General features: G+C 37.5%; 1 protein-coding gene across 7 annotated transcripts; it reads left to right on the top strand.

Moving 5' to 3' along the window:
* The first annotated feature begins 1,106 nt into the window (after positions 1 to 1,106).
* LOC106939604 (R3H domain-containing protein 2-like) lies at positions 1,107 to 24,321 on the top strand. Of its 7 annotated transcripts, none has more exons than XM_015022057.1 (25): positions 1,107 to 1,285; positions 1,418 to 1,637; positions 2,022 to 2,063; positions 2,964 to 3,050; positions 3,179 to 3,302; positions 3,791 to 3,869; positions 4,482 to 4,541; positions 5,204 to 5,344; positions 5,710 to 5,818; positions 6,557 to 6,652; positions 7,765 to 7,814; positions 8,397 to 8,450; positions 12,601 to 12,836; positions 13,998 to 14,173; positions 14,707 to 14,805; positions 15,967 to 16,260; positions 17,348 to 17,483; positions 18,892 to 19,049; positions 19,334 to 19,473; positions 19,665 to 19,765; positions 20,704 to 20,873; positions 21,070 to 21,214; positions 22,211 to 22,305; positions 22,828 to 22,912; positions 23,474 to 24,321. In XM_015022057.1, exons 2-25 carry the CDS (start codon positions 1,479 to 1,481, stop codon positions 23,854 to 23,856), a joined length of 3,219 nt encoding a protein of 1,072 aa, XP_014877543.1. In that variant the 5' UTR covers positions 1,107 to 1,285; positions 1,418 to 1,478; the 3' UTR covers positions 23,857 to 24,321. The 7 variants fall into 7 exon arrangements, with proteins under 7 accessions (XP_014877543.1, XP_014877544.1, XP_014877547.1 ...); XM_015022058.1 differs by having other exon boundaries at positions 2,019 to 2,063; positions 7,783 to 7,814; XM_015022056.1 differs by having other exon boundaries at positions 1,108 to 1,285; positions 2,019 to 2,063.
* The last annotated feature ends 3,484 nt before the right edge of the window (positions 24,322 to 27,805 follow it).

The following is a 27,805-nucleotide window of genomic DNA, read 5'->3' as shown; positions in this document are numbered from 1 at the left end:
CAGTTGAGCTTCACAAAATATGTTAACACTTTTCGGCCTTAGTGAAAAGTAATACTGTACAATGTTATTTGGTTGCGATTTGTTTATAGCTCATTCAACATTTCACTAAAGAAATGTGATATTGTTAAAACAACAAATGATCTCATTTGATTTTTTTGAACAATATTGGAAAACACAATACTTATTTTTGTTGGTGTCTTTTGTAAAACACAATAAAATATTGTGGTAAAGCTTTAGATGACTGTTTAGTTCCAAATATATATATATTTTTTCTCAAACACGTTGACACCTGGAGTGTTTAATTTTTCATTATCATAGCCGGTCTTCAGTGTAGCACAATTTTATCTAGAAATTGCTTAAATATATTTCTAAATTGTTTGAAACATAGTATCATAAGAAAATAGCACCTTTCTGGTGTCTAATGCATTGTTTGCAGGATGACTTAATGAATGAACTAGATTGTTAGAATGCATAAGTTGTATTTGTTGCCATAAAGGTAATGAATCCCTTTCAAAAGAAATGTTTATTCTGAATATGTAAAAGTGGAGGAAACAATATTTAGAGAAGCAATGAGAAGAACTTTGATGCCGATTCCTGTTTTCTGAATCTTTGACTTGCATAAAGTAATTTTAACTGATTCTGCTTTATTTTTATAAAAATATACACAAAGAAAACATTTCAAATATTTTATTATAATAGGAGGGGGAATGATGTCATGACACTGCTGCTGTCAAATAGGAATTTGCTGTCACTTTAAAACGGAGATGAAATTACTATTGAGTTGAGATTGTAAATTGAGTATTTTTTTCTTTTTTCTTAGCAAGGCTAGGATTACACAAATAGCCTCTGTGTAAATTCTAGAAGAGGAGAGGGCCTGGTGCTTACTGAAGCTCTGAAATTTCCAAAACCATAATTTTCCATGACGCAGAGGTTGAAAACCATAAAGAATAAAATAAAGCACTGGATTATACTCCTTTCTCCTTTTCTGGTATCGTGAAGCTGTAAATCAGGAATATTTCTCTGTGCATCTCCAAACATTATTTTGCATTTAAAACCATTTTGCTGTCTAAGTTGTACCTTTCATATAGTTTATTACATTTTTTGTTGTTTTTGTTTCCCTGACAGCCTTTACCCCAAGACCCAAGGCTTGCTATGGAATTCACTTTACCCCCTGCTGCTGCCCAGCCTAGTACACGACCTTAGTGGATTCCCTTCATCTCCCTGTGTGTGGTTCTTACCCACACTCACTGTAAAAAGTTCAGCATAGACCTGGTACCTCCAACAGGTAGCTACTTCAAAGGACAAGGAACAGCATAAAACTTTGTGCTCAATTGTAAAAAAAAAACAACAAAGAAAAAAACAAACAAAAAAAAAAAACAACTAAATCTCTTCTGAAAAATTTCTTTTACTCTCATAGCCACTACTGGGTTCTCCACCAGTCCCCTCCCCACTCCCACCCTCTCCCCTCCCCTAAGAAGATGTCACTGAGCCTGACAACAGACATCCAGCAGGAGGGAGAGAGTGGGCTACAAATCGAGCCCTGCAGTCGAGGTAAAAGCTCTCCTCAACCACAGAGCACCAAGGATGGGACAGGAGAGGGACCAGAGCCAGATGATAACTCTCCACAGGATGCACAGGTAAGAGGATGTGACAATGAGAAGTCCTATCTGTATCTCACTCGATGAATAAATTCACTTGGTTTCTCAGCGGGTTTCTCGGCTTTAAAGTTGCACCTGATCTGCACAGTGTGATGAGCTCTACAGCAGCATGGAGATCTGAGACAGGAAGATCTCCACTTTAAATCAGTTTTTGAATAGAGATCTTTGTCATTTTTGTGCTTTAACAATACATAGGCACTAAGTAAACAGAAATGTTTGTCATGTCACTTAATATTTATGCTGCAACTAGAATGTCCTTTAATCTTTGACTTTTATAGCTTCTAATTCTAATCCATTATTGTTATGGATATTTGAATTGCACCCTAATATTAAAGTATTACTTTTCTTTTGCTTTAATAGCAGAAGCGGGCTACTAACCACAGCCATGGCAGGAAAAGGGCCAAGGTAAGTGAATTTCAGCATAATTGATATTACTTTATAATCCTGGTGCTTGAAATGACTTTTTGCTCATTTGCTGCGTGGAATATCTTTTCATCCTTCCGGCTTTGTAATCCACTGACCTACAGTCAACTGTCTGCATTATATCATTGGCTTAAAATCCTAAATCTGATAAGAAGGTTAACAGTAAATGTGCTACTGACCTTAGTAAGGCTTTGGAACTGCACTTTACCTGTTGAACTAACTGAATGTTTCATATAATCAGAAAAAAAATAGCAGAGCAAGCCAATTTCTTTTGAGACTAGAATGATAATTTCTTAAAACAGATGGAATTGGTTTAATACATCTTTCTTAGGCGCTTTTCTTTTAAACTAATTCCAGTTAACTAAATTTGCTTACTAGATAAGTGTATACATGCTATTAAATTATTATTAAATGGCTATTGTGGAAACATCATCTTGGAGCGGGGTTAACCGTCTATTCAGTTTATAGTCTGACTACATAGTTCAGTGACTTTCTCATCAGTTTATATATTAAACTGTTCTTTTTATCTTTCTTTTCCATTTTCATGTTTTATGGGAGTTAATTTGCCCTTTTGTAGGCTTATGGCAGGTTTTTGCATTATGATGCTTTGGAATATATATTGGGTTCTTTGGAAGCAGAAATGGAAAAAACTAGGCAACAAAGGCAACTATCTTATTACAACTAGCCTCTAGATTTCCACACATGGCAATTGTTGTGCTGTATTTGAAAGTTTATTTTATTCTTCTCATTGTAAACATCAAACATGTCAAATATTTGACAGAAAAATGCAAAAAGAAAAAAAAAATCAAATCTCAATCTGGATGTTTTTTGTATTATCATATTTGATCAAATTTCTTCTCAAATTCATCTTGTTTGTTTCAGTCTAATGCCAAAATGAAATTAGTACGGAGTCTGGCAGTATGTGAGGAGTCCTCTGGTCCTTTCCCCAACGATGGACCCCCAGAATCGGTACCACTTTTTTTTTTTTTTCCCCACAGAACCAGTTACCACAGTCTTTAACTCTTATCTCATCCCTGAGCTTTCTTTTTTTATTCATTACAAATATTAAAAGGCACTTTTTTTGTTGGTGTCTAAAGGAAATCATCCAGCTTCACATCAGCTGCCCATCAGACAAAGAGGAAGAAAAGTCTTCAAAGGACGAGTATGAAAATGAAGAAAAGGAGAAGAAGGACAAGACTCCTCGAAAGATGCTGTCACGTGGTAAGACAAGGTTTGATGGTGGTCGTTGTTTGTACCAGACTGACATCATTGTGCTTCTTTAGATTGTAGGATATTTTGTAATGTGAATGTCTCTCATCAGTGCTAAGAGATACTTTTGAAACAGTTTCAAAGTACAAATAAAACAATTATAGTACACCGCATTCTTTCTCTGCAAGACTCCTCAGTGTCATATGGAGAGGAGCAGAGATGAAATGGCTTACCTGTGTGTCTGTGCAGTGTGGTTTAGAAGTAATGTTGCCCTCTAGAGGGTGTTTGTCTCTGTATATTCTGAACACAGCAAGCACATATCTGACTATTTTCCAAAGCATGAAACATGTCTATTCATCTTCAGCCACTTGAGACATCTTCATATGGCATATGTTCACAATGTATCTTGTTTTATTTATTTATTTATTTATTTTTTGTTTCTTGGTTGTTTGTTTTTAGTGAAATTATTTTTATTCATTCTTTTTTTTTTCCTCCAATAGATTCCAGTCAGGAATACACCGACTCCACAGGCATTGACGTTCATGAGTTTTTGGTCAATACACTGAAAAACAATCCCAGGTATGAGTACAACCAAAGACTTATAAGGTTATAATGAACATAGTAAATAATCCAAACAGATTAGTGATGTAAAGCAATTTTGTTTCTTTAGGCATAAAAAATAAATGCAATTTATTTGTTAATGCACTTTGTAAATATTCACGCAAAATGTATTTAGAGTAATCACAGAATCCCACATCTGTTTCCATCATGGATAACAATACATTTGATGATAATATTTTTATACACTTTTTTTTTTTTGCTGTGGAGCTTGTACAGCTTAAAGACTTACCAAAATAGACTTACCAAAGTAGTAAAATCATTATATTGTTGCTAATTGGGTAATCGTAATTGCTATTGTTGTGTGCAAATGTTCATACTATTATCACATTGCATGTTTTTCTGCATTTTTTTTCTTGCTTAAGTTGATCTTTAGAGTTCTTATAAAGTGGTTAGATTAATCCCTTCAATTTGCATGTAGAGAAACTTCTGGTATTTTTTTCTTAACTACCATCAAAATGATTTGTTTTTATTGATTTCTCAAACTTAAGTGACGAATTTACTATATTTTAAATGGAGGACTCAGTAGTCCCCCTGAATTCTCTAATTTGTTTTCTCCCTTTGACCCCCCAGGGATCGAATGATGCTGCTTAAACTAGAACAAGATATCCTGGAGTTCATTAATGACAACAAGTAAATCTGTCTTTCATTACACTGAATTTATTTTTACACTTAAAGATCATATTATTTTTCCTAGATTGTTACATTAGTGCATTAATCTTTTCTTCCGAGTGAGTTTCCCATTTGTCTACAGGATCCCCATTATGTGCCAGAAATAACTGTTACATTTAGACTCTAAATAGCTCTAAATTTTAGAGCTACTCAGTAGAGAATCCTGGCCATCATCACAATCCTAATGTGTCCACTATCACATTTGAAAGTGATGCCTAGATGGCACAATTTAATGGGCTGTTATTTTGAGTGCCATACATTCACACTAAGCATACCAACAAAGACGGTTTGGCTGAGTTATTTACCATTTGATACCCATTTTTAATGACTGAGAAGCTACAGCTCACAGAGAGTGATTGAAATTATGTTGTTTTGGAAAAGAAAGCATTGAGGGAGGAAAATGGGCATTATTTGCTACTGATGTAGCCACCTCAGTATTCAGCAATAATATCACAGTTACATTCATACCTACTGTGCTTCACCTCTAATTTCAAGTCCCAACTTCTTGCTTCTCTTTTTATGCTTTTTCAACAGTCATCAAGAAAGAATTAAACTTAAGAGCAAATACCTTAAAGGTCATGTAACAATTACTAACTTATTCTTATGCTTTTTTTCACTTGCAGTAACCAGTATAAGAAATTTCCTCAGATGACTTCGTATCATCGAATGCTGTTGCATCGTGTGGCCGCCTACTTTGGCATGGATCACAACGTAGATCAGACAGGAAAGGCTGTCATCATCAACAAGACTGGAAACACTCGCATGTGAGTGTGTCACAATTTAGTACTGTAACCTTATAAATGTTTTGAAGTTTTGTTTAGTGACATGTTATGAAGTTCATTTGCTATCTTGTTTGGCATACAAAATACTTTTGATTTTAGTTTGGAGATGATGGAACGTAGTAGATATGTGCCGTGGAAAAATCTGTGATTAGGCAGATTTTTGGTGAGTAACTTGGACTCACAAAATATATGAACCATGAATAGATGAATAGGCAAAGGTCAACTCTACAAGAAAAAGCTTTTTAACATTTTTCCTTAGTTCCTTGCCTTTTGCCTTCTCTTAAATGTGGTTCACTGTCTTTTTGCATCCTTTAAAGAATAACTGTTCATAATATTTTATCCAACAGCCCAGAGCAACGGTTTTCTGAACACATCAAGGATGAACGCAACATGGACTTTCAGAAGAAGTTCATCCTTAAAAGAGATGATGCTAGTATGGACAAAGATGATAATCAGGTTGGTTGGTTGCCATTACCAAATCCATTTAAATCACCATACTGTTTTTATACCGACATACATTTGTTAGTGGTCAGTAAGTCACAAAAGGTGTCAAGTAAACCAAAGCGAGGCAAAAACAAAGTGCTTAATCTTCTATCTGCACGTTTAATTTCTTTCTTTTAAATCCTGATACATATAGTCTTAGAATTGAAAAAGAGAAAACTTGCATATTTGTCAGCACTGTTACTTTCTGGAACAGTAGTTTTTGCAATGCAGACGAGGAGTTTGCAGTTTGTCCACTTTGCTGTCAAACGACTAAACTTTCTCCTCTTTAGGAGTCACGACTACAGCTAAATGACAGGGCAGGCCATTTGTTTCAAATTGCCCTGCTGGCAAGTTATGAAATCTCAGCATGTTCTATACTTTGTCCACTTTCAAAGTAACAACTGCACTATTTTCCATTTGTTTAAAACTACTCATACACCTTTGTAAGATTTGGTACTTTTTCTTAGTGCTTTATTTAATTTGGTCCAGCATTTTTCTTTAAGCTGAAATAATTTTATTTAGGCCTGTTTGCATAGAAGAGATAGATTCTTCATTTGAATATTGGACCTATAATTTGACCTTCCAAATTGTTTTCAGCATTTTCCCGGTTTTTTTTTTTTGACATGTTTAGCGAGGTGAACAAACATGGGATATATTATCACTTTCTTTACCATTTTAAGTTATAATACATTTTGTCTTTGCAAATTTTAGATCCGTGTGCCACTGCAGGACGGGAGGCGTAGCAAATCTATTGAAGAGCGAGAAGAAGAATATCAGCGGGTACGAGACAGGATCTTTGCCCGAGAAGTAAGTATTTATTTTCTACATTCCTTTTTCTTTCTTTCATGTTATATCATGTTTGCAACATTTGCTTAGAAGATTTCTGAGTGTTTTCTAATTATTGAGCAATTATTTGGACAAGCTTTAGATGTCTTGGGTATTTTAATTATATAAACTACGAAACTGTGGTAAGTTTTAGACTAGTCAGGAAATCAGGAAAAAAATTGTTATACAAAAAATATGTTGAACTAACATATGCTATGTAAAGGAAAGTACACTGTAATTGCTTTTCAGTTATAAGTTGATAATTACATTAGGACAATCTGAAATTGCTTCACTTTCAGAACGTCAGGGAAAGAAAGTTGTGCAACCTTTTGTAGAACATGCTGTTCTTAAGAGACTTTCAGACAGTTAAAAAAAAAAAGAGTAGAAAAAGTACATTATGTATTTTGTCTAAACTTAAAGGGCTTATGTAAGAATGTCTCAAAAGGGCATTGAAGGCCTTATTATTAAAGTAATTCTTTTTTTATACAGTGGAAAACGAGTTATTGTGCCTTTTTCTATTTTACCGTAATCATCTAGAGCTAACAAATTATTAGTTCTATCCTATAAGGGGTTCTTGAATCTTAGGTTTGGAGGAAACTCCTGCTGGGTTTTCTTAAGGCTTTTCCACCAAAACTGTTCCAGTGCTAATTCAGGCTCAGTTAATACACCATTTTGACAGCATTTGTGAACAACCCCAGCCAAGCGATCTCTGTAATCAACATTTTTCTGAGTGGATGTGTTACCCACATTTACATATGCAGCTCTAAATAGTGTTTGTTGGGCAGATTAGAAGCCAGACTGACTCAGGAGTTTTAACCATGATATCACAACATCTGATTTGATTGTTTGCCTCAAATCTTCTGAAAAAAGTGGTTCTCTCCTTATAGACCGGCCAGGACTTAGTGTTGTGATACAACAGATGTTTTGTTGCTGGCAGCTGTAGAAATGGAAAAACCTGGTGCTAAGCCAGCATTTGCATCAGTTAGGTAGAAAATCCTCGCTGTAGCCTAAACTGTTGAATTTTGAAATGTTGACAAGCCAAAATGATGCTGGGAACGTGTCACTAATAGAATTATGCATTTCATAATGTGCAGGTGTCCTTTTTTTTGCAGTCGTCTCAAAATGGATACATCAATGACAACAGGTAAGTTGGTGATTTCCCTTGGATAGCTTTGTGTGTGTTTCATATAACTGTCGTTTTCACCTCTTTCATAATTAAAACTGCTTATTTAGTTCTCAGTTGAGAAGGGGGATCATAAGACATTGGTAATCAAGTCTTGTACATTGGTTCCTCTAAACTTGTCTTTGTAGTATTTCCTTTAATGAGAATCTATGAAATAACTTGTTTAAAGATGTTTATTTTTCACTTACATTAACTACTACGTTATTTATTATGACACGCAGGTTTATCATACATTCTGTGAAGCTAAGTTTTAGTAATTTTGCTGTTTTTACTAATGAGTTAGGTCACACAGCAGTTAGTCTCAACATTTAGCTTGATAGATAAGGGCCTAATTTGCTGAGAGTGAGACAAAGAAGCAGCGTGGGCTTCTCATGAGTTGAATTTCTGCCTTGTGTGCATTTTACCCTTTCTTCTCTAGGGTATTTTTTTTTTTTTTTACTGTGCCTACCTCTCCCCCCTACCTTTCCTTTTCTTTAAGCCATTTCCTGTCCTCCTATTCAGACTTGTAACCTGAGCATTTTCTCCTAATGTTAACCCCAACAGACTTTCCACTGAGGGCTACTGCTCTAGCTCTCAAAAGAGGAGACAGATCTTTAGGTATTGGGGAGCTGCTGACTCACTAGTGTGTTGCCATGCCCATTTTTTGAAAGTGGTCTGGTGATGACATTGGTGACCTGTGGTGATTATTATCTTTGCTTGGCGTACTGGGCTGATAAATGGCTACGTTAGCATTGCACCGTGGATGCATGGCTGCTTTGTGGTTTCACTGGAAACTGATCTACTCACCCTTCCACCCTTCTACCATCAGCTACACTTCAATGGAAAGTATCCACATCAATTTCACAGTGATCTGCTTGTTTTGTGGTTGATTTAGCTGTGTAATTATCAAACTGTTACCCAACAAAAAACTCGTTTGGAAATTAACATGATGGTGCTTCAGAACTTAAAATAACATTAAAATCTAGAAGAATAAATTATTTTTTTTTTACATTAACAATTTTATTTTTTAAAATTTGAGATGTGCTAATTTTATTAATAGGTCAAAATTTATTCCATTTAATATCGACAAATAGTGAAATCTTAGATTTATTTTCTGTAGGATTATTAGACCAAACAAATATAAAACATTCTTAGCAAAGCCATTGACCACTTTTCTGCAGGTGCTAACATGGGGAAAGCGTAACCTTCTGAAGTGAATTCATCCAATCAACAAACCAAGATCATTTATGATTTATAGTTTATATGCTACATAATGTCTTTTTCACATTGAACATTGTCCAGAGAGATGCTGTTTCTTGTGCACACACATATCTGTCCCACCTTAATTCTCATCCAGAGAGCCAGTCATTCACACAGTGCAACCATTCAGCCTCTATCTTAGTCTGGCCAGACAGTTTTAAGGCTTTATGTCTTTTTTTTTTGGTTGTCTTTTTAAATATAGTTTTGTTTTGTTTTCTTCAAAGTTGCATTAATCTTGCTCTGACCAGCTGTAAACTTCTAAGTTAGACATAAGTTGTAGTTATAATCACACTTCAGGATGCTCATACACTTTTTATGCTGTCAAAATTTTCTCCCAGTCTGTCTCATTCATTAGAATTGCCATCACATGTAATTCACTCGTGTCTGAGGTGGTCCAGAAAGTTTACCTCGGACTGTTTTAGGCTAAAGTGGACAAAATATTCTTCCATCTTGGGCCCACATGTATTGATGTGCAATGTAAAGCTTCTAGAGAAAAGACAATTTCTTGCAAATCACGTTTTTTTTTTTTTTTTTTTTTTTTACTCAAGCATCATTGGTCGCAGTCATTGCAGACCATTGAAGCATCACAAACCTGACCATTTATAAGCAGCTGTAACAGCTGGTTTCTAGTGGGGTTGTAGTGGGACTGTTGAGTGAAATTAGCATGTCTTTACTAAGCAGTGTTTCTACTTGCATCTGATCAGAACGCCTTATTTTTCATCCTTTTAAGATGTTCCTCTATTTATATTTCCCATGATAGAAATTCAGGTTTTATAACGACTCAATCTGTGGATGTTGCTTTGAAGATCTAGCTTGTGATCTGTGTAAGCATCAGCTAGACTGTACAGATTAACTTCTCCAAATGTGATCTATAGCATTGTAACAATGATGGGTAAGCAGTATAGTAGTAATTATTATTTTTTCATTCACAGACCTTCAAACACTTTTTGAATACTTCTTGTTCTTGACCTGCTTTTTAACTTTGTTGCCTAAGGTAACTTCAATGTCTAACATGCCATCTTAAATATTTTGGATTGTAAGGACATTCCTTTGCAGATTAAACAGTGCTTCGGTTAATTTGACATCATATTCATATTCATCATATTCAGTCCACTGATGGTTTTTCTTGCTATTCTGTTTACATGTGAGAGGTTTTCTGGCGTGAGAGATTGAGATCAAATCTCATGTGATCAACAGCAGAATCCCTTCTGCTCTCTTCTTTTGCTAATCCTGGCATCGTCTTTGTTTGCAGCGTGAAACCAGTGCGTGCCAGCCTGTTCAGAGCGTCATTGCACTCACCCTTCCCTAAGCGGTTGAGCAGCACACAGCCTCAAAATAGTTCCTCCATTAATTAGTCTTTCTGAAATATTCATGAGCCACATTAAAAACTACTTGCTGTTCAGTAGTGTTTTATAATCTGAATCAGTTCTACCATAAACAAAGTTGCAAGTCCTTTAAAAAATGTATAATTTTCCCCTCTACATAAATAGTCATGTTTCATCACTGTGTTTTACCTCTAGGATGACAATACATACAAAGATGACAAGTGTTGACAGTTAAAATTTTATTTTATTTGAAAATTGCAGAATTGTTATTTTTGATGGGCATGATGCTGTTGAGTACAGGTTGCACATGTAGTGTGGCCATTACCAGAGTGACAGTTTCATATCATAATAGGCTGGCAGAGAGTAAAAATACCGAGTGCTCATCTTGTAGGTGGTGTGTGTGAGCCTGAGTGTCGATGCACATTTACTTCTTAACATTATACTGTTTATACATTTAGTGTTAAAATTTTGATGTTTGTCTCATTTGCTATTACTTGAAGAGAGCATGATTTTTTTTTTCTTTCCTTGTATTTAGCACCTTTTGATGGTCATTTCATTCACAAGATCTTTGATATAAACTGTGCCCATAGTCTTACATGGTTTGCTTTGTTGCGAGTTGAAATTGTGAAACTTTCTCATCTCCTCACCCGAGTAACACCTGGTTGATGTTGAAGCATCTTTTCCCCCTGCATGCTTGTTCTACCCATGAGTGGGTTTGTTTGTGGGAATGTGTGTGTGGTTGTATACTTGAAAACCAAAAATAATTTGCTTTTGATATGTTGCCTGTGTCTGTACTTTGGTTACACAAAACCAGCCAATATGCATCTTTGTTGAATGTTCTATTTGAGGCTTGTCAAACTGTATCCTTCCTAGCTGCTGATGACCTTACTCTGCTCTTCTTCTTGCCTATCTTTCTTCTTTTGTGTCTACTTCTACCCACACCTCTCTTTCAAATACTCCAAGAACACATCCTCCTTTTTTATATAGTTAATCTCTCCTTTATCCCTATACAGTTGCATGTAATATTATTCTGCACCTGCAAATAATAGGTGTTTGCAATAAACATATTGCACAATAATTTAATAAGGGTAGCTAAAGAAGACTATTACAAGGGTTTTTAGAAAAACAATTCAACATTAAATTTTCTTTTCAGTTACTATTGTAGAATTGTTCATAGGGACATTTTGTTAATCAGATATGGTTTCAAGCACCCTTGATTCAAACAATCGAGGATTTGATTAGGTGCACCAGGTGTGCTTGAGATAAAACAGCTCAAATACTCGGACTAATTAACAATAACATTTGAATGCATGTTAGAAATACGGCTAAGTCGAAGGAATCATTTAGAAAATTTAAGAAGATGAAAGGACAAGAAAACTTGAAAAGTCGCTAAATTTTCCTAGAGGTCTGACTGGAAGCACGGGTTGCTATGCTATGGAAGAACAAGGAGGCTACCAAGGCTGCCATCAGATTCCTGAGGTGGCAGGTACTCAGAAACCCTTGAGTAATTGAAAGACTTGAACCAAGACTTGGTGGCAACAGCAGCTAGTTTTAGTTTCCAGTGTAAATGCCAAAATGCTGAAAATACTCCATGCCTGATCTCCAAAATGTACACCTGTACTGACCCAAAAGCACAACAATAGAATAAAATACAATTACTACAACTTCCTGTAGCATTACTAATTACTAAGCCAAAAAGGTATGGAGGTTCTGCTAAGAGGTGGAATGAATCAAAATTTAGCCTTTTTATCTCAATGGATCCGTGATATGTTGGTAGTTGAAAAAAGTATAGGCTGAAAATAACATCATGCACCCTCTGGCTTGGACACATGCAACATATGGAGAGCAAGATGAATTTCATTATCAGGAAATCTTAGGAGAAAATGTTGTTCTGCCTGTAAGGAAGCTGAAGCTTTGGTATCATTGTACTGTCAAGGGGAACAGTGATCCCTGGCAGATCTGAAAAGATATTAGGACCATCATAAAAAAAATATTTCCTTTATTTTGCCAAAGAATAATTTTTAAAAAGGTTGAATAATTTTAAGTGCAACTGACTTTCTACCTCTGCTTATTTTTGCTAACTTCTTGCACTTGATAACTTTACCTCACTTCTCGACTCAACTGTTTCTATTTTACAGTGGTCACTGTAAAATCTTGATCCTCCCTGTTCTGTTGTGTTTTAGAGGGAACCGTGAGAGCTCCAGTCGAGCATCAAGCAGTCGTCAAAGCAGCACAGACAGTGATATGAAGTGTCTGGAGCCACGACCTTGGAGCAGTACCGACTCAGACAGTTCTAACCGCACCCTTCGGCCACCCGTGACGAAGGCCAGCAGCTTCTCTGGCATCTCCATCCTCACCAGAGGGGACAGCCTTGGCAGCAACAAAGGATCACAGGGAAGCTGCAAGGGCTCTCGCTCTGGTAGGGACTGAAGGAAAAAGCTTTCGAGTCTGTTCAGTAAATCTCATTAAACCTAAGAACAAGCAACTTTTAGGTTAAACTAACTTTTCATTAATTGCATACATGTGCCTTTCTAACTGAAGGTCAACTCTGGATATATTGGGGTTTTCCAAAATACTACAAGTAATAGAAACTTGTCTCACTGCAAAGTAATCTTCCTTAGAAAAGTGTTTTCTGTATATTTTTAAGAACCACAGATGGTTATTAAAGTTGATGACTGAGTTAAAGAAAAATCAACCATCTTAGTGTTTGAACAATAAGTGAAATAATGCCTACTGATACAAGCTTACCCCAAAATGGAATGAATATAAACTTGGCATAATAATTTTGCCTGCATAGAGCAAAGTAACCATGCAGACTCATTAAGGCCATTTATCAAATCTTGTTGAACTTTTCAGAAAGTACCTGACATGAAGTCAGACCTAGTCCATTATCAGTTACTAAAAACGTGAGTCTATATGAAACACTTTTGTTTTCTATGAGACCTTTTTGTTTTTGGGCCCAAGGTTTTTGGGGATTAAATTGGGGTTTTTTTTTTTTTTTTTTTTTTTTAGCACCACAGATGCCAGGAGAGGCTTATGACTCATTTTCACACAGGAATTTATATCCTATGTGACAGAAGCAGAAACCCATTGGGTTTAATACTTCAAAGCACTAACTTTCGAATTATAAAATGCAAAAGCTGAGTAGCAAAGCAACACGACAGGCGCAACACACCATAATAGTCACAGTCTTGTACTAGTTATTTCTTCACCAGAAAACATCGTATTGCTGCTTTTTTTTCTGGTCCTCTTGTTATGATTTGTGCATAAATAAGTTTTAAAAAAATGCACATTTCAGTTAAATCAAAATTAACTGAGGACAGGATGATGTATCACCTGGGTGTCTTCCAGTTAATGATGAAACATTCTATAAACAGCAATATTTACAGCTGACTCTGCTGTTGGCTCATTGAAGACAATTAAATATAGACATTAAATTCAGTTGCTTATTACTAATAATGCCAAAGTAGTGATTTTTACTACTTGTAAGTTATATTCGGTTGTGAAGATTTTATTGGAAGCCTATAGTGGAAAATAAAATACTGCAAACGTGGTGTTTTTGTCTCCTCTTCCTTTCCAGGCTTGCCCCTAGTCAGTCCTGATGTTTGCCCGCCGCCTTCGGTCTCCCAGTCCAGCCGTAGCCTCCTACCCTGCCCGCCGCAGCCGCCACAGCAGCCGCAGCCCCAGGCTCCACCTCAAACCGCTCTGCTACCCACCCCGCAGCAGCACCCCATGGGCAACCACATGATTGCTCAGGTAAGAGCCTTGATTTCATTACAATTAAAAAATAAATGAGGAATAGAATTATTTTAAATGTTTAAAGGCCAAACTGGAACAGTCTTTAAATCAACTGTCTGTAGTATTTGAGAGTCTAACAAGGTGGGTAATCCTGAGACAATGCTGAAGTTTTGATTATATGCAGTTTTATGCTAGATATAACAGGATAAAGCCATATTTCTAGACATTTCCCTTTGTTTCATTCCTTGTAGTTAGAACAATTTATTTTAAATATGGGTTGTGTTGCATTTGCATATTTAAAGAACTGCTTCAGTTTCCATTTCTCTCATTTCTGCTCATTAAAACTTCACCAGTGTGTTCTAACCCTCATTTTTCCTGTCTTCATAATTCTCTCTTCTCTTCTCTTCTCTTCTCTTCTCTTCTCTTCTCTTCTCTTCTCTTCTCTTCTCTTCTCTTCTCTTCTCTTCTCTTCTCTGTGCCCTCTTCTCTGCCTTTCTTCACTGTTTTTATCCTCTGCCTGTACACTTGCTCTTTCTTTCTGGTGTGTGAAGCCGGTGGCGTCTCTGCAGCCCTCTCAGCCTGTCTCCTACTCCAGCCCCTCCTGCCCCCAGGTTCTCCTGCCAGTTTCTCCTCCCCAGCAGTACACAATGGTACTGATGCCTCTTGTAACTTCATTACTTCTGTTACTTTAGTCATAGATTACATCAAGGCTGACATCTTCAAACATAAAGGGTGGTTCTACTGAAAAAGCTCATTCTGCCTTTTTGCTGTCATTATTATTATTCATTATTATTAGATGGGTATTTAGCCGCCTTAATTTTCTTTCCATCGTACACACTAACACATCTTAATCAGTTTTACTAAAATAGATGTAGCAAAAGTGGTGAAAAAAAATTAATTATTTCTTTTAAAAAATAAATAATGATTTATTTATGTTTTTTGTCTGGAACAAGGTTGCTTTTGATCTATGGATTAGATTTCAGCTGAACATTTCCAGACTTAGATTTGTTACTATTTTTTATATACATCCACATAATATTTTGATGGCTATGGTCTTTAACTTGCATGCTTTTTCTTTAACAGCGTTGGAAGTTCTGCTTTGTCCTTTCATTGTGGTTTTCTTCTGCTGCTTTATGGCAGTTGGCAAATGAATTGACATATGACCAGCTGTTAATAATTGCTCATGTCTAAAACTTATATCACTGTTATAAGGCTGCAACTAATGATTATTTTAGTAACCAGTCACTTATCAATTTGATTAGTCTGCTGATTTTTAGAATTATGCTTATACAATATTAGTATACATAACTAATATGCTTATACCAATATAAGCATATTAGTTGTATATTTTTTTATCTTAAATACAAGATTTATATTTTTGCAGTTTTTATTTAATTGCTGCTCTGAATGTGGTGTTGTTTCAGCAAAATGGCATTTTTGTGAGTCTGTATACTCCACTTATCAGTAATCAATTACTAAGTTATTTGACAATTATTTCAATAATTGATTAATCTAGTCAATGGTTTCAGCCCTACACTGTAAAGTAGGGCTGAAACACCATGTGTACAAACATTTTCACAGACATTTTGATAACGGGAGTATTTTCAGAACAGTTGGTTTCCAATAACAACACATTTTGGACAGAAATGCTATGAAGCTATTAATATTTTTAATAGAGTCTTATGATCACTTTGTCATTTTGTAAAATATGAAACTCCAGATCCAGCTGTACTGAATGTCCTGACTTTGGAGTGCATGCCATAATTGAAACCCTCCATTTCAATCATTCTAATCATTCCCATTGTTTCCAGGGAGATGAGCTGGCACCCCAGTTCACACAAATGACTCTGAGTCGGCAGGGCTCCAGCGAGAACCCTGAGCCCCCACCCATGTATCAGCCCCCTCCCACCGTGCTATCGCAGCACCCCCCACCCCAGCCTGGTTACATCATGGCTACGACAGGTCAGCCTTTGCCTCCACCATCTGGCTACCAGCCCAATACTGGACACCCGCATCCTCCTCCGCCTCCGCCTCCTCCATCACAGACTGTCATACAGGCTCCTCCACCGCCGCAGGGCTACATCCAGCCCCCTCCACCGCAACAGGTATGTGGGTTTAACAAACGTCTGATTACAAGAGTCGCATATAGTTTCAAATTCATCTTTAAACTTTTAGTGGAAGAGCATAGCTCCTAACATCAGTATTCAACAATATTTCTCTTTACATTGCAGGTGTGCGGTGTAAAACATTTTTTCATAGGCTTCAATACATGTTTAAAGAAGAAAATAATACCATTTACATGTACAGATATGTTTTTCATCCAGGAAATACTGTAGAAAGTTATTTTCCGTTTCTCCACTGCAGCAGGTTTAATTGTGTTTGTCACAGACAGCTTGTTGTTATAAAAATAAAACTTATTTCTGTGACTGGCAACAAGGATAATATGGACAAGAATATTCTGAAAGCTTCCCCAGAAAGTAACACTTAAATAAATGTGACTGTAATTTACTGGTGGGGATCAGTTTGGAGCTGCAGACGGTTATTTAGTGATTATCACTTATCAGTCTTTTCTTCAGTAGATATCAGGTTATGTCTGTGTTGTTTTCTTATTCAGATCTCACAACATTGTTTCAATAACTGATTCAGACAACCTGCTGCTACAATCCAATAACAGATATGTTTTGTTTTACGTGTTTGATAGCTTTTGGCTCTGTCTGCCATCTTACAGTTTGAGTTTATTAGACTGTGACCTTGAATTTCTTTCTTAATTTTAAACGGCTTAAAGCTGGTTTGCTTTACCATACGAAGCACAACCCCAGTTCTTATGCTCTTGTCCCTCTACTTTTGCAGAATGAGGAAACTAGCAATGAAATATTTTGCCATGGCAACTTGTAAGGGGGGCGATACATCACACAGCTCATTTCTGCTGACTCCCCTGTGGCTAAAATCTAATATTCCAGGTTTAATGAGAATCATAATATTGATCATGGGCTTCAGAATAGTGCTTGCTCAACTCTTACTCTATGTTATGTCGAGTTAAAATTAAAAGTCCCGATAACATATACTTTCACTACACTTTAGGAAGCCATTGATGCAATAAAATTAACCAAATAAATAAGAAGTGGGGATTAATGCAATGCCTTCTTTTCTCAACTGGACTTTCTCTGATCTGTTTGTTGTTTCATTCCTCAGATACAGGTGTCATACTACCCTCCTGGTCAGTACGCCAGTTCAGGACAGCAGTACCGTGTGTCCCAACCTATATCTCACCAGGTGTCTTATCAAGCCCAACGCACACAACCAATGCCTCCGCCCAATCAGCAGTCAGGTCAGTACATTCTGATGTACTGCAAACTTTGAAACAGTCTCTACTTCAACTGTAATGTGGCTGAAAAAGCTCCGTCAGTGTTCTCATGGCACATCGCCAAAGTTAGAAAACACACATTTCTTTGTCATTTGATTTGAAAAAAATTCTGCTTTGACACATTTAATATCGATGTTTAATTCATTTGTACAGCACGATTAACACATCAGTTGACCAAAATGCTTCATAATTACATCCACAATTATAAAATAGTAAATTGAGTAAAAACTGTAATAAAAGTAAATAAAACTGAGTTGAGATTCAAAACTAACTCAATACTAAACACCAAATAATTAATCAGCTACAGACCAGAGAAAAGAGAGGAGTTTTTTTTCTGACATTTAAGTGAGATTGCTCTCTAGAACAACACCCAGATTCCTGACTTGTACTGGACGTACTGGGACATCAAAGAACATCAACTGCGTAAGAGTAGAGATATGATTTGCCAAACCAGATGACCTTAGTCTTGTTTTTAGTCAAAGTTAGAAAATTTAACCTCATTCAGCCATTATCTTTAATTAACTGGCATCTTGCTTCAGCTATCTTCTTCCACAGCCACTGATAATTTTTGTTGTAACATTTTTCATTTCAGTTCCTGTTGAATTTTTTTTATGAAAGCTGTTTCATCAGGGTCTTCAAATACAGATTGTTGGCACGATTTTGATCTGACCCTCATGTCACTACAGGGGATCTAATCTGCATGTCCTTATTCTCTGTGTTTAAGTCATAGTTTCTATTAGTAATATTCAATACTTTGTCTGTCTTGACGATCTTTACTTTGACAAATATTCGCTTTTAGGATATTTAACATATTTGATTCGTGTTGTACTTAAAACTGAAATATACGATGAATAGACTTGCTGTCTCTGACCTACTTTGAGTCATTCGGGTGAAAGGTTTGGTTTAAACAACCTTTTCCCTGCATTATTCAGTTAAGTAAATTTGGCACAGATCAATATTCAACTCTCTGTCTTTCAAGGAAAAAGTGGCACAACATTTGGACTCTTTAATTTACGCTATGCAAAGTTGATCTGTGTTAATATATTGAGCGATAAACATTGTTGACAGCTGAAATGACTTTGAGTTGAAATGGTAGTCTGCCAGTCTGCATAGGTAATAAATACTAAGGTCAGTGAGATCTTGCATCAACTATAGTTGCCATTTGGATTTAACTGTGAACACTCATAATTTGATAAGCCATGAACTTATACGTTTTGAAATTATTTATTGATGATAATTGATAAAATCAGAATCATTTACTTTTTAAGTTGGCATGAAACGCACGGTTTTTCTGCATTTTTAATATGTCATTTGAAATTAAATTGAATACTTTGTCAAACCTCTGTCTGGTTTTGTATTGTGCTCTCATCAGGTCTTCAGACCATGATGCCTAGCCAGCAGCCAAGCTATCAGAACATGATGGGGGTGCAGCAGCCTCCAAATCCTGGTCTGCTCAATTCCCAAAGAACGAGTATTGGAGGCCAAATGCAAAGTATAATGGTTCAATACCCGCAGATGCCATCATATCAGGTTTGCGTGCTTCTGATTCGTCTGTTTTATGTCACTCTTTTAGAAATCATGCATAAATTCAGCTTGCAGAGTTGCTCTACTTCACTGTAGCTCTAATATACATTTGTTGCAGCAGTGGGGATATATTTGGAACTGAATTAAATGCTTAGAAATCTGATGTGGTTTGATTAGCATTAAAATTTGAAGTTGACACCTAGACAATAACTTATTGTCTGACTTTAACTCTTGTGAACCAAAACCATTTACATTTTCTTCCCACTCAATATTTCCATTTCTTGCGTTAGGTGCCAGTGGCAAATGAAAATCAGCAAGTGGTGCAGCAGCAGTACCAGCAGCAGGTCATGGTCCCTGTCAGCCAGTCTGTCCAGGGGCCTATGCCTGTCTACTACAGTGTTATTACACCCACACAGCAAAACAGCACAAGGTACAAGGATTTGTGTGAAATGTTTGCCACCTGACCTCATATAATTTGAATGTTATTCTTTTTAATATTAATTCAACATATTTGAAAAATTAGGATAATATTTTATCATCTTTGATTGCTGTAGACTAACATTTTCTCTTTTTTTACTTTTAGAAAGTAACCTTTAGCTTTGATTCTGGTTTGTGATTTAGCCCGTCAGTAGGTTACCTGCAGCCTCCCAGCTCAGAGCAGTTTCAGATCACACAGTCACCGTCTCCCTGCAACCCTCAACCATTGCAACAGCAATATTCAGGTATGGCCTCCTGTCACTAAGTACTTAAAATTACTATTATCAATAATAATGATACAAAGAATTCATTTTAACTGTTTGTTAAATATTTTACTCTTATACAAAAGTCCCTTATTTGTTTTATTTTTTATTTTTTTTTTGAGTCTGTACTTTGGCTGTACACATCACCTAGACTGAGAATATGCCTGATTTGAAATTTACGGCATAACTAACTGAGATTACAGCAAAGTTAATCAGCCATCAGACAGTAATAGAATGATGTGTGTGGTTTGTAACACTGGGTGAAAGGTGCTGTGGGGGAAAGGTCACTCAGGTTTGTGGCGTGAGCTGTAAATAAATGTCCTTGAAAGAGGCAATGTTTGAAAAAAACAAACCGAACACGTTTTTTCTTTTCTACTCCTGATCAAACCTGAACTTGTTTCCAACAATAGTCACTCTATCATGTGACATGCTGTCCTTCAGTCTGTTCTGTTTGTGTCAAGCTACCCTTTGATCTTCTTTTTAACTCTGCAATCTTATATGCTTATTTCTTCACAAGTTAACTTGGCTCATCTTCTAGTTGGGGACTAAATTTAGTTAGTTTTAGCATTTGATTGTTATTCCAGGTACTTCACTATCTCTAGTTCTATTATTGACGGTCTGACGGTTTTTATAATACATCTGTTTTGAAGTCTGACTATAAATCATTTCTTGTATTTCAACTTCTACAGTTGTAAATCCATCCTCTGCATGTATAATTTTACAGTGGCCTTTAGAGACATGTTAAAGAAAACATTGTTTTCAGTGGGTAGTTTGAAGCTACATTTAAGCTGAATTAAATCTTTAATATGTTTGGCTGCACATGAAAAAGCACAGGGCCACAGATAAGGTCAGCTCTTCCCTGTCTCATAAATCATAAATCATCCATTTATCTTGGTTTTATCTTTGCTTTGCTCCCGCAGGAGTGGCTCCTCCAGGGCCTGGGGTGATGGTCATGCAACTCAGTGTCCCCAATGGACCGCAGCCTTCCCAGAATCCTCCTCTCGTTCAGTGGAACCCGTGCAAGTACTACAGCATAGAGCAGCGGCCCAGCAAGCCAGGAGAGCTCTACAAACCTGACAACACTCCACAGGTAAACAAAAGCATCAAACACCTCTTGATTATGAATAATGTTATTTGTTATTGCAATACCTTTTTTATTCTTTTATCTCCATCATCCTTCTCTGGTCAATTGTAATAATGATTTACATTAGTGTGTAGGTGCTGAATTACAACTTCTGTCCACTTAATAACCAATATCATACTAATCTTATGTTTTCTTTATTTAGGCCAGCACTCAGCTGACCAGTCCCCTTGCCTCTCCCACTCAGTCCCCCACCCCATCTCCCTCTGGCAGTGTCAACAGCGTATGTCCAGGCCTCGGACCACTACCCCTTATTTCCCAGTTTCAACGGCCGGGAGGACCGGCTCAGGGTACGTGTAAAGGTCCAGATAAATAACCCTCATAAAATCAGATCCTGATGTTCCTGGACAAAATGTCCAGAGAGCGAGAGTGAAGACATTATATTTTTATCTTTGACAGCCAGCCAGTGATGTTGTACTTTGAACAACCAGATATTCTGCAGTTGTAGCTCCACCCTAAATGGAGAGATAAATAAAGTTTGTTTATAGTATGAATCCTTAACTTTATGCCACGTCATGTTTCATATTTCTCAGAGACAGATTCTTATCTCGAGAGTAATAAAACTTGTATTTGTAAATATTTCCTAATTATCAAGTACTCCTACACTTAAAAAAATTCTACTAACCATGTTGTATATCAAAATCTGGTTGGATTAAAAAAGACCTTCTCTATCTTTGGGTTTTAGCTGTGTTTATAAACCCCCCACCATGACATCGCCTTTTTTCTTTTCATGCATACCTTTTAATTTGACCAGGTGGCTTTTGGCCTCAAACCAGTAGTGAGATCACTCCGCCTCAGCATGCTGAAATGACTGGCTTTATGCCACGGGGTCAGACGTTCTACATGACTTTACCTCATGTCTGTCCTCTGACCTATATTTATTTAAACTCTGAGCCACACCGTCTTTACTGATAAATAGATCAAAGATTTGGAAATCACCATTATACATAGAAACCTGGTGTTGCATCAGTCTGAAATTCTCGTCTGTACAGCACATCATCTCAGAAAAACAATTTGTTGGACATTTCCATTTGTATTCACCAAAATCATCCTGCTAAAGAAAAAAAAAAAAACTTTTGTGGTTTATATGCTTCTTCTCCTTTTCCTTCTTCTTCTCCTTCTCATTCTTATTCTTATTATTAGTATTATTATTCCTAAAAGCTTTAAATTGCTGCTGTGGAAATGTAAAGATGTTTTTTTTGTCTATTTTTAATGAACACAGCTTTTTCAAATCAAACATTTAAACTTTGCAGTTTTGATCTTGACGTGCGTTTTATGTCCTTCAGGTGACGGTCGATACTCTTTATTGGGGCAGCCTCTCCAGTACAGCCTGTGTCCTCCACCCCTCATGCATGGCCAGTCCTCCTATAACTCCCACCAGGTTAGTCTGGGCTTTTCTTTTTATTTCAATAAAATATCAAATAAAGCTTCATTAGGGATAAATTCAGGCTATGATTTGTCCATTTGAATAAATATTGTTCTACAGACTTACAATGTTGAATCTTCTGAATTATTAAGCGAAAGGAAACAAACTTGGTTGCTAGATTACAAGATAATAAACTCTGAGAGGCCTTCCTGTCTGTGACAGGCCTGAACTCTCTCCTCCCATGATGCACAGAGACTGATCAGGCTTGCAGGTTCAGTCCTCAGTGGCTGATGTCCTGTATGTTTTATGCATCTTACTGCTCTAACACAGTTGAGCTGAATATGTGGATTACCTCCTCAGGGTGTCCTTAAGTAAAGACGCTAGGAAAGATGTAAAACATTCAGAACAGCAGCGCTTGAGGACTGCTTTTGGAGACCACAGGGTTAAGGCCTCCATTTGTTGCTTATGTCGCCACCTGGTGTTGCAGAGTTATTGCAATGCATTATTGAGCTCTCTAAAACCTGTTCGTGTGTTTAGGGCCAAGGAGTAATCAAACACGGAGCACGAGGAAAGAAACAAACACTCAAATCTGCATCAACAGATCTTGGCACCACAGATGTTGGTAAGTTGGAAACTGCATGAGACACAGGTATCTTATTTAAAATCTCTGGTATTGTAGTTTTTTTTAAGTACGTCTCAGACCTTAGATTAATGCACATGCAGTCATGTTACCAGCATTTTTTTTTTAACATGGCAGCAAAGACATGCTGCCTTTTAAAAATCACCACTGGAATATTTTCCCCTTTGGGATGTTAGCATTCATAAATTAAGCAGCACAATGAAGAGATACATGGGAGGGTCAAATGTTGAGCACTACTCATGCAATGTATGACACGGCTTGTAATATTCTTTTAAAAATAATACTGGAGATGACCCTGTTCGATCACAGAAATGGTTCTTTATCACTACATGTCACACTCTGATGTTTTCAAACATCAGAGAGTCAAGCTTTATTTATCTACTGTCTCTCTAGACATCACTCCAAGAAGATATGTCATCTAAAGTTTAATTGTATTTAACTTGCTGAAAGTATTAAGCAAGTTGTGGATTTTTTTTTTCTACTTTGGGTAGTTCTTAAACTGAAATCAAAATGTTGTGCATCTTCTGCTTCTTTCTCATCCAGTTGTGAGTCGAGTACTCGAGGTGACCGACCTGCCGGAGGGGATTTCACGTCCGGAGGCCGAAAAGCTTTTCAACCAGCTGTCGATGTGCGGCGCTAAGATCCAGTGGCTAAAGGAACCCCAGGGAGGCCGAGGAGTAGCCGGAGGCTGCGGTCCCTGTGTCGGAGCCAGCGCGATGTCTGGGGTCGGCATGGGAGCAGGGGGAGGGAAGGGAGACGGCCACGACCCAGCGCACCTCTACACAGTAGTTGCAGTGTTCCCCACCACCATGGCTGCACAGAGTGCTTCCTTCAAACTCAACAACAGCGGAGCCAGCCTCTTCAAACTCCGGGCTGCCAAAAAGAACTATGACCTTCGTGTGCTAGAGAGAGCCAGCTCTCAGTGAGACGAGACGAGAGGAGAGGGCGAGGACAGACAGACCGACAGAGACGGACACAGAGACTTTTGGTGGAAAAGGAAGGACAACTGAGTGGGACTGCTCTTAGTGTACAATTTAAAATCAAAATGGAAAAAAAAAAAAAAAAAAAAAAAGAGTTAAATGATGTGTCAAATGTATAAAAGGGAAGAAGGTGTGAATCATGAGGTGGCTGGTGTTTGGTTGCAAATCAGATTTTTGTTGTTTTGTTTTTATTCATTGGTTTTGTTTTGTATTTATAAAGCAGAAGAGCACACCAGACACGCAAGCATGTGTTTCACTGTTGCCGTGGAATGTGTGCTGCCATGATACAATTACACACACACAAACACACACGCAAACAAACCAAAAGACACGGACAGATACACAAGGTGCAGGTAACAGGGTCACGTAGCACATAACAAAAACACACTGGACAGTCGATCTCAGTCAAACCTTTTCCTCCTCCTCCCTCCCTCCGTTTCTCTTTCCTCAGCTCGCCGCGTCCCGATTGTCTCTGAATCTCGCATATTTATAAATTTTCATACGCAGAGTTGCGCACTCTTTCTGCTCTCCCCAGCTGCCATTTCTCCTCTCACGCTTCCTCCTCTCTTTCTCTGCTTCTCTGTTCCTCTCATGTAGTGTCACTGCGCTCTCCTCTCTTGCTTTCTGTTTGCCTTACTGCTGTTGTGGATTTCTGTATTGCGCTGTTTCTTTATTTCTCAGAAGTTTTCCTTTTTTGAGGGTTCAATATATTTATATAAGTGATGTAAGGAATTAAAGAAAACTATATATTCAGTGATTTTTCTTTCGTTCCCGAGTGACGAAGTTTAGGCCTTCCTTTACTCCTTCCTTCTTCATCCCTGCTCCTCTTTGCTGCCCTCTACCTCACTTCTTCAACCCTCTTCCTCTCTCCCGAAGACCGCCCCGCCCGGCCCCCGACCTCCGCCCCGACGTCCCCATTGTGTTTGCGTTTTTTGTTGACAGCCGTGCAGAACGTATCAGAAGAAGTAGTTAAAGTGCACAATGATTGCATATGTCTACTGTAAATTTTATTTAATCTGTTATTTTTGTTTGTTTTTAAAAATATAAAAGTCGAAAAATCTATGAAAACACGTCCTGGCGTCGTGTGGTTTGTTTGAATTCAAGGAAGTTTTAATTAAAGCTGAATCTCAATCAATTAGAACATCATCAGAAAGAGTTTATTTCAAGAATTCATTCATAACACAGTGATATGCATCTTAAGAACTATTCATTAAAAGTTGAGGGAAACCCCAAATATTAGTAAATAATTTAGTTTTACTTGAGACCAAAACAATTTTTATTAAAAAAAACGTTAAGAGCAACACTGTCGGGTTCAACACTGCTGGCAACATTCATTATCCAAGCATAATTACTGGGAAGTTGAGTGGAAGGAAAATATATCAGCAGGGGTAACTGCTTCCTTAGGATTGTGAATCAAATCCCATTCAAGAGTTTTGGGTCAATTAATAAGCTGTAGGTGAAGTCACTGCTTTTAGAGTTACTACACTCACAGGTGTTAAGAAATGAAACTGCAGATGCGTCGTTTCTTCAGAGGGAGTTACAAAAGAGCACAACACAAAACAGCACGACACCAATGTGATTTTATGGCACAGAGAATCTAGTAATGACACGTGAAGTTGGGGAGTAAAAATACTGTTGAGTGTGTGTGGTTGTGTGTTTGCAGATGTATTGTAAACACACACACGGAGTTGAACACAATACATCTCCAGTGGTCACTGGGTGAAAGGTGGGGCCCGCCCAGGACAGGATACCAGCCTATCCATGACCAGAGGAAAATGTTAACATTTTAGCCTTTGCACATTGATCAAAAGCTTTAATTTGTGAGCATACGGTTCGATCTGTTGCTCAGACACACAACTACAGACTTTAGTATGTCTAATGAGAAGAAAAACAGCTGAACAAAAATATGAAGAAACGCTGAATAATATTTAGGCTCTTATTGAGCTGTGTCCTTGTTAGCTAGCATATGTACCTAATCATTTTTCACCAACAAATTAGTGAATGTTGAGACGGGAGCATTTGCAGGTCTTTAAAAGAATGCAGAGCATTTTCCTGTAGTTGTTGTCGGTACAGTGTAATTAGACTGGTTTACTGTGTGGCGATGATCAAGAATGCTGGAGGAAACCTTCATGATCACAGGCTTGAAAAGGCAAAGATTTTCACCTCAGTCCTCTGCCTGATCACTTAATCATCGTTTGTTGAATCAGCTGCACTTCACGTGCTTCTGTAAGTGCTGATGCAGATTTGTTCCCTCTTTATTTAGTTTCCTCTCCTTCGCATGTCCAACGACGCTCAGATGACGAGCCGCCCAGGCACGCCTCCTCCTTTCTTCTGCCGCCTGTCAGAGGAAAGGAGCTACAAGGCCTGCGCAGGTACCGCCGCCAGGCTTCAGCACTCCTCTGATTGGAGAAGAGAGCAACCCCTCAGACACGGGTCACTTCCCACTGGGAAACGGTGTCCGCTTCATGCCGCTCTGGACCAAATCACTGAGAGGAAGAAAAACACAGCAGCTGTGTTGTCATCTCCAACCTCCTGTGACCCTGCCACTCCAGACAGGAGGGATGAAGGAGGATTGCCAAAATGCTTGTTGGTGTGTGTCTGTAGGCGGTTTGGTGTCGTTGTGTGTAGGTGAGCACACTGGTGAAAGGCCAAGGGCACTGAGGAGGAGACGGCTGTAAGTGTGGCAATAAATCTGCTCACTTCAGGAGAATTTCTATATCTGTTAGGAGTGCACTGAGGAGCAGATTTCCAGTTCACGTAAACATGGAAGCATGGGCTCATCTGTAACCCTCAGTAACATCTGAAGCCTCACGTTTGACTTCGGTTCAGTTTAGTTTGTTTAAATCAATTCACAGCTGTTTCTCAAGGCATTTTACAAGACAAAACACATCCATTCAAATTAATAATCTTCTCCAATCCAATTGTAGATGTCCAAAGTGCCTCCCATCAGCCATCTGTGACCCTCTGGAGGATTTTGTGCAACTGGCACTTGTGAGCAAAGACAACAAACAGAGGAAAGTTGATGAAAAGGTTACTTAAAATATAAACTACTAATCTATTATTTACTACTCATTTTTTGTTTAATTCAATTTAATTTCATAGGATCACAAATACCCAGTGACTTTTATTCAAAATCAGTTTTGGGAGATGTATTTTATTAACTCGGTGACCCAAATCCTGTCTTTCCCAATGAAACGAAAAAGCATTAAAAATGTAACATAATTGTATTCCACCCTTTCAATATGTAAACAAATGAGAAGTTCTTTTTATGCTTCAGATTTAACATTTACAAACTGTTTTTCTATAAAAATCAGACTAATTTGTTTGGTTTGATAAGCAAGTAAGAAAATTTAATAGTAATAAGAAACATTGTGTCTTTGCTTATTTGGTTTAAAATAATATTTTTTTCTTTTTGTTTCTACCTTCAACTTTACAATTTCACTGGCAAACAATGTGGACACCCCTGATCTAGATGCAAGTATTTGACCCTCTGTCTGACTGCTGAAGTTTACTCCAAACTGTGTCATAGAACAGGACAATGACTGAAAGACCCAATCAAAGTCCAGACGCAGAACTGATATGAAATACTATGGCTCAACCATAAGAGAGCTGCGCAAAAATAAAATTTCTCCCCACAAAGTGAGACTGAAAGACTCCTACATCAAGCCACTGCAGCAAAATGTGGATTTTTGGCTTCATCTTAGTGAAACAAAAGTATAAATGTATAAAACTAAAGCACATTTAAAAGGTAATTGTATGCCATAAAAATGTATTGCTACGTTTATCCAACAGAGGTCGCTGTTGTACTGGAAAGAAAGCAAACCCTACTTAAACTGCCACAAACCCAATTTAACACACTGCTGGGGCCCAGCGTTTGATAATGACAGATTAGTTT

The sequence above is a fragment of the Poecilia latipinna genome, unplaced genomic scaffold (assembly GCF_001443285.1).
Source record: "Poecilia latipinna isolate Pla-1442-1.1 unplaced genomic scaffold, P_latipinna-1.0 Scaffold2925, whole genome shotgun sequence".
Classification (NCBI taxonomy): Eukaryota; Metazoa; Chordata; class Actinopteri; order Cyprinodontiformes; family Poeciliidae; genus Poecilia; species Poecilia latipinna.
The sequence above is the reverse complement of the archived record's forward strand: the minus strand, read 5'-3'. Positions and strand labels throughout refer to the sequence as shown.